The sequence below is a fragment of the Oncorhynchus mykiss genome, chromosome 1 (genome assembly GCF_057628025.1).
Source record: "Oncorhynchus mykiss isolate SJ-2025 chromosome 1, ASM5762802v1, whole genome shotgun sequence".
NCBI lineage: Eukaryota > Metazoa > Chordata > Actinopteri > Salmoniformes > Salmonidae > Oncorhynchus > Oncorhynchus mykiss.
The window spans coordinates 36,800,917-36,808,172 of NC_143022.1; the positions used below are offsets into that span (position 1 = coordinate 36,800,917).

Below are 7,256 nucleotides of genomic sequence, written 5' to 3' on the forward strand. Positions count from 1 at the left end.
CACACACACACACACACACACACACACACACACACACACACACACACACACACACACACACACACACACACACACACACACACACACACACACACACACACACACACACACACACACACACACACAGGAGTCAGACGGCGAGCTCTTGTTAGGCGCTGCCATTTGGCTGGGACTGGCACTGATCTGGCATGGTGGGCACAGCGATATGACAGACCTGCCACATAGATGAAACCCTCAGACGCCAGGCAGGGAGAGACGCTCGGCTGCACACACAAAAGACCGCACAAGTCAAAAAGAGCAGTCAGTCAGATGGTACGCACGCTGCCCGAACCTGTCAGCACAGATCTAATCTATGTGGGTCTTCACTGAAAGAGAGAGGCAAGAGAGGTAGAGAGGAGTGAGGGTTTTGGGAGGGGAACATCAGGAGGACAGACAGAGACATGACTCAAATTAAGAATGATGTGGTGTGAGCTGGAGGACCAGCAAGATTCTAGCCTTATCAACTCCACCTGTCTCTCTCTCTCTCTTTCCAGCTCTTCTTCCTCTTCCCTCTCCTCTTTTTGCCCCTCATCCCACTACTCTACCCCCACCAACTGCTCTGTCTCCATGTCTCCATCCCCTCCCTCTCCTCTCTCACTAACCTCCCCCCTCCTTCCCCCCAGGGGTTTTCCTGTGTGATCGTCTCACCGACATCTGCCCATCTCATCCAGCTGAAGGGACAGAACGGCTTTCCTCTTCTCCTGGTTGGCTGGTTGCTCCTCCTCCTTGCTCGCATCTCACTCATCCCTTCTGATGCCTCCCAACGACCTGCAAATAAACAACAGTGACAAGACAGAGAGAGAGAGAGAAAGAGGGGACATCAAAAGTAGCTGTTATTTTGCAAGGCCAAGAGCAGAGTCCCTAAAATACTGAGGAACCAAAATCACATTGAGGACCATACATTCTGACTTTGTATGAGGGAAACAACCTGCTTTTTAATTTGGAATGACTTTGAAAATGATCAGAGCAATAATCACCACATATTGCAGTCCCAAAAAGAAGAACTTACACAGTTACTTATGAAATTGTTCAGAAATTCAGTTAATGCACTATACAATCAAAGTTCATATCCTACTCATCCAAGGCCCTTGTCTGTGACTACCTGTCCCCGGCTAATGGACAGACACAGTTGACAGCTCAGTGTGTGTGAGGTCTAATTAGGAGGAAGTCTAACGACCTCTTGACGTTCTGTCACTGGTGGAGCATGTCCTAACGTTCTAGACGGAAAGTTAGCTGAATGTTCATCTAATCACAGGTGTGTTTTAAATATGTGTTATTAAATGTAAACTACTGTCAAAAGCCAATGTAGAGTTGTAGCAGATTACCTTAGATTGACTTTGTTGAAAGGCACAGTAAACCAAACTGACATGGATCAATTAGTAAAAGACATGAATTTGGATATTAAGCTCCAGGTTTATTAAATCAGCCTTGGCCATTAACTGAGCCTCAGTAAGAATCTAAAACTACATCTAACATCTAAAACTTTACATAATATTGCCTCTATATCTTTATCTATATAATAAAAGCTCTATATCTCTGTGGTAATGTTAGCTCTATAACACTGTCTACATAATATAAGCTCTATGTCTCTGGTAATGTTAGCTCTATAACTCTGTATACATAATATAAGCTCTATGTCTCTGGTAATGTTAGCTCTATAACTCTGTCTACATAATATAAGCTCTATGTCTCTATGGTAATGTTAGCTCTATAACTCTGTCTACATAATATAAGCTCTATGTCTCTGTGGTAATGTTTGCTCTATATCTCTATGGTAATGTTAGCTCTATATCTCTATCTGCATAATATAAGCTCTATGTGTCACGAGCTGACCTTGGAGATCCTTTTTATGTCTCTATTTTGGTTTGATCAGGGCGTGATTTCAGGTGGGCATTTCTATGTGTTGTGTTTCTATGATTTTCTATCTCTATGTTTTGGCCAGGTATGGTTCTCAATCAGGGACAGCTGTCTATCGTTGTCTCTGATTGGGAACCATACTTAGGTGCGTTTTTGCCCACCTGTCTTGGTGGGAAATTGACTTTCTTTATGGCATTTTGCCTTTGAGCTTCACGGTTTGTTTTTGTATTGTTTATTGTTTTGTCGGCGTCATTTGGATCATTAAAAGATACTGTATGCTCACCATGCTGCACCCTGGTCCTCTCCTTCAAACAGCCGTGACACCATGTCTCTGCGGTAATGTTAGCTCTATAACGCTGTCTACATAATATAAGCTCTACATTGTTATCCACATAATTTTACCTCTATACAGTGCATTCGTAAAGTATTTAGACCCCTTGACTTTTTCCACATTTTGTTACATTACAGCCTTATTCTAAAATGTATTAAATAACAGAAAATCCTCAGCAATCTACACACAATATCCCATTATGACAAAGCGAAAACTGATTTTGTTCTCTTCTATTTTATAAAAAAAACAGAAATACCTTATTTACAGAAGTATTCAGCCCCTTTGCTATGAGACTCGAAATTGAGCTCAGGTGCATCCTGTTTCCAATGCTCATCCTTCAGGTGTTTCTACAACTTGATGGAGTCCACCTGTGGTAAATTCAATTGATTGGACATGATTTGGAAAGAAACACATGTCTATTTAAGGTCCCACAGTTGACAGTGCATCTCAGAGAAAAAACCATGAGGTCGAAGGATTTGTCCGTAGAGCTCCGAGACAGGATTGTGTCGAGGTTCAGATCTGGGGAAGGGTATCAACACATTTCTGCAGCTTTAAAGGTTCCTCAAGAACCTTCAAATGGAAGATGTTTTGAACCACCAAGACTCTTCCTAGAGCTGGCCGTCCGACCAAACTAAGCAATCAGGGGGAGAAGGGCCTTGGTCAGGGAGGTGACCAAGAACCTAATGGTCACTCTGACAGAGGTCTAGAGATCCTCTGGGGCGATGGGAGAACCTTCCAGAAGGACAACCATCTCTGCAGCAATCCACCAATCAGGCCTTTATGGTAGAGTGGCAAGACGGAAGCCACTCCTCAGTAGAAGCGACATGACAGCCCGCTTGGAGTTTGCAAAAAGGTACCTAAAGACTCTCAGCCCATGAGAAACAAGAATCTCTGGTATGATGAAACCAAGATTGAACTCTTTGGCCTGAATGCCAAGCGTCACATCCGGAGGAAACCTGGCACCATCCTGACGGTAAAGCATGATGTGTGTGTAGATTGATGAGGAAAACTAACAATTTAATAAATGTTAGAATGAGGCTGTAACGTAACAAAATGTGGAAAAAGTCAAGGGGTCTGAATACTTTCCAAAGGCACTGTATCTGTGTCTACATAATATAAGCTCCATATCTCTGTCTACAGAAAGGGGATAGATCTTATCAGCCATCTGGACTTTTACAAGATTATCAACTCCAGTAAAAGGAGATTAGATGAGTGCCTTATGTATTTGACAAATAGTTAATTGGCCTGACGTAGCCACTGACCCTAAAAGTACATGTTGCAGGAGGATAATCTTCTTAGAAGGAGCGTTCAATTAACCAGACTAAATGATGAGAAACATGGTGCAGATGAGGAGATGCAGCTATGAACAATTTCTCTCTCTCTCTCTCTCTCTCTCTCTCTCTCTCTCTCTCTCTTGCTCTCTCTCTCTCTCTCTCTCTCTCTCTCTCTCTCTCTCTCTCTCTCTCTCTTGCTCTCTCTCTCTCTCTCTCTCTCTCTCTCTCTCTCTCTCTCTCTCTCTCTCTTGCTCTCTCTCTCTCTCTTTCTCTCTCTCTCTCTTGCTCTCTCTCTTGCTCTCTCTCTCTCTCTCTCTCTCTCTCTCTCTCTCTCTCTCTCTCTCTCTCGCTCTCTCTCTCTCTCTCTCTCTCTCTCTCTCTCTCTCGCTCTCTCTCTCTCTTGCTCTCTCTCTCCACCACCCCCTTACAAAATATTATATTACCTCCCATTGTAAAATGAATCTGTTTCTGAGCCCTCCAGTATTGTTTCTGCAAGAGTAGACAGGACAGGGCAGTGAGGCCATGTCATTATTCCCCCATTGGCCCTCTATAGCAGAGATCAGAGCCTACTGTACATTACCCATATTCCTAGGGGCCAAGCAATCTCTGTATGAGACCTGTGGTAGGGTATTACTGTGTTGATGCGTTTCACTACCAGGGACTATGTGTTATTCTACCAGAGTGGTGTTTCCTCCACCACCTCTGGGTATCATAGCCACTAGTACATAATCAAAACTCAGGGGCCATATCCTCAGGCCATGAACAACACAAGCATGCACACACTTACTCACACACACAAACACACACGCAAACAAATAAACACACACACACACACACACACACACACACTCACAGGGCTGATCCGTAAACCCTGTAGTGCCAGCTGTGAGTCATGGCAGCCTGTTGACATTCTGTAACTGTGATATATGCCAGCGGATGAATGTGTAATTAGGCCTTGGCAGGGACTCCACAGTTACTTAGCTCCACACTTCATTACCGTCCACACCCCCCCTGGTTGCTTCTAACCCTACAGCCACACTGATGATTTAAGCTAATGTAGGAACAGAACGGGAGAAACCTTCTCTTCTTCTCTGTTTCCTCTGGTGGAGGGCCATTCTCCTGCTCTAAGGGATTTGCTGGTTGTTTTAAAACGTTTTGATTCAAAGAGTTTAGACATGTAAGAAAACATTGTATGTGATACCGTAGAATGATTCAGGTGTGTATTCTTCTTTTATTTGGAAACCTGGAAACAAGTGGAGGAGTCATACATCCATACTTTTGGTATAAGATATAAAAAGACTCAAATGACAACAAAACAAAGTAAAATAACATTTTGGGGTTATTATAGGGTAATAGCAGCTGCACTAAGCTAATTAGGCATTGATATATATATATATATATTTTTATTTATTTAAACAATGGGGAAATATAATTAATCAAAATTATAATTGAAATGATAATCTAATAATTGTATGCAATAGTCCAAGCAGGAGTTGTAAAAAAGTGAAAAGAAAAGTGAAAAGAAAAGTGAAAAGAATGAAAAGAAGAAAAGAAAAGAATGCAGTTTGAATGCAGTTATATGTGCAGTTTGAGTTACGGATAAGCCACTTTCTCACAGATCCCTAACTTCAGTTGACCACATGCTACATCATTCCAGCTCTGCTCTGTGTTAGAATAAATTAAGCTTCTCTCAGCACAGTCCTCTTCACCGCCGTAACTGTTAGGCTCTCCACTCTTCCAGTACCTGTAACCAATCAAGACCCAGCCCTCAGTTTACAAACACAAAGTTAATGGAATGTAATGTAAAGAAATTGAGGCCTTTGGCTTTAAATGAAATACAGCTATTATAGGACATTAGAATATTTAAATGTCTTACTCTATGGTCAGTGGTGTTCCATCCACCCATTTCCATGACCCCTCTGTCTCTCTGTCAGACAGACCAATCCAGAACATCCCATTGAATCCACTGATACAATTCTAAAATATTGGCACAGACATTTAATGTCAACAAAACTCAATTAATCCTTCATCAATAACTAGGGCCAGTTGTTTTCTGTTTTGTTTTTTTTCATCAATATTTCCATCATTATCCACTAGGGTTGCTGCAGGTATAAAATCCTAGGACATGTTAAATGACACAAGCTTAAGTGTTTGGTGGGGGGATCCCCTAAGCCTTGAAAGTCACTAGACCTGGGTTCAAGTCTCGGTTGGGGCTACCCACACAGTGATGTGTAGAATCACTGATCAACAAATAGTATTCCCTGCCAAGTAATAGGCTTTGTGCAATTAAAATGTGTAGAGCTACGCCTTCCCTGGCGATTGATTGATTGATTGATTAAAGAACATTTCCTAGAATTTTCTACCTGAAGCAAACCTAGTGGATAATGCTGGAAATAACAGTTCAAGAAAAATAAATCACCAAAACAGCTACCAATAACTACAACACCATTTATACTGCTGCTACTACCACCACTATCCATTTACCTCTCTCTCTCTCTCTCTCTCTCTCTCTCTCTCTCTCTCTCTCTCTCTCTCAATTCAATTCAATTCAATTCAATTCAAGGGCTTTATTGGCATGGGAAACATGTGTTAACATTGCCAAAGCAAGTGAGGTAGATAATATATAAAGTGAATATATAAAGTGAAAAACAATAAAAATTAACAGTAAACATCTCTCTCTCACTCACCTGTTCCTCTCTGCTGTCTATGATCACCAGGTCGGCTCCACTCCCTACACAGTCCTGTTTGCTCTGCTCCCAAGTCTTCTCCACAGTGAAGAAGAGGTAAAAACTGGATCCAAAATGACGCCATCCCATTTTAAAATGATGCTCTGTTGAAGAGCAAAGGAGAACACATGTTCAAGCAGCAGCTTCATACTCATAAACCCATGAACCCAATAACACTAATAATGACAATAATATTTGCGCTTGTTATGGTGTGTGTGATTGAATTCCAGCCAGTCCAAATGGTGTGGTCAGATAAGGATAACTCACTCACCCATAAACAATAATTTATTTTGAAGGATAACTATCTCCCCCTTCAGCTGGTCTGTCTCTGTCAATAGCTTAGTCTGCTCCTCCTCAAAGTCACTTGCCACTCTGTTGTCTGCAAAGAAACATAAAAAGCAATGACCAAAATAATCACACTATAACAACCTGACTATCAATGATGTAAAACTGGGTAAACTCGCAGTGGGCACAAAGGCCTATGATCCCAGTCAGTAAAAGAACACACAGCAGCCCCAGACACACAACAGCACCTTTGAGGTGGTTACTCTTTGCTGAGGATCAAATACATGATTTACAGCTTACTGTGGTACAGCTTAGCAGGTTGTGAAAGATGTGTGTGCTGTTTTTTTATCTTACCAAATTGTTGCCTTCCTGCCATACCACTAGAGGTGACATCCTGGGTCTCAATGTTGGGGTCATGAAGAACCTTTACGGTTTCAGCACTAATATTAGCATAAATATTCTCCATAACATCAGTACTTTTCAGTTCATCCTTCTCAATGGTGTCAGTTGGTAAAGGTTATACTGAGTCTATACAGTGTTTTAAAACTGTATCTGTCCTTTCACCATCCCATTTTTTGACTGACATTTCCGGAAGTCGGTCAAATAAGGCGATGCATATTTCAACACTGTCAAGAAAAGAGATCCAAAAGTAAAACTTCTGGTTAGGGTTGCGGAACCTCTAACATTATATTGAGAGAGGCATGTTTTTAAACTGAATTCTCTGATTTTCAAGTGGTGAGTTCC

The 7,256-nt window shown here is 41.7% G+C and overlaps 1 protein-coding gene across 1 annotated transcript; it reads right to left on the reverse strand.

Moving 5' to 3' along the window:
• Positions 1 to 4,712: 4,712 nt before the first annotated feature.
• On the reverse strand, positions 4,713 to 7,052 carry LOC110520384 (C-type lectin domain family 4 member E-like). Its single transcript, XM_090181997.1, has 6 exons — positions 6,867 to 7,052; positions 6,692 to 6,781; positions 6,499 to 6,606; positions 6,189 to 6,331; positions 5,378 to 5,478; positions 4,713 to 5,245 (listed from the first exon to the last, which is right to left on the reverse strand). Exons 1-6 carry the CDS (start codon positions 6,976 to 6,978, stop codon positions 5,095 to 5,097), a joined length of 705 nt encoding a protein of 234 aa, XP_090038123.1. The 5' UTR covers positions 6,979 to 7,052; the 3' UTR covers positions 4,713 to 5,094.
• Between the last annotated feature and the right edge of the window lie 204 nt (positions 7,053 to 7,256).

Excerpts from the sequence above, each read along its gene's own strand:
- LOC110520384 (XM_090181997.1), bottom strand. The coding sequence starts at position 6,978 with ATGGAGAATATTTATGCTAATATTAGTGCTGAAACCGTAAAGGTTCTT. Across the intron at positions 6,782-6,866 it reads GGCAGGAAGGCAACAATTTG|CAAAGAGTAACCACCTCAAA; the intron begins GTAAGATAAAAA and ends TTTGATCCTCAG. Across the intron at positions 5,246-5,377 it reads GGAACACCACTGACCATAGA|GTACTGGAAGAGTGGAGAGC; the intron begins GTAAGACATTTA and ends GATTGGTTACAG.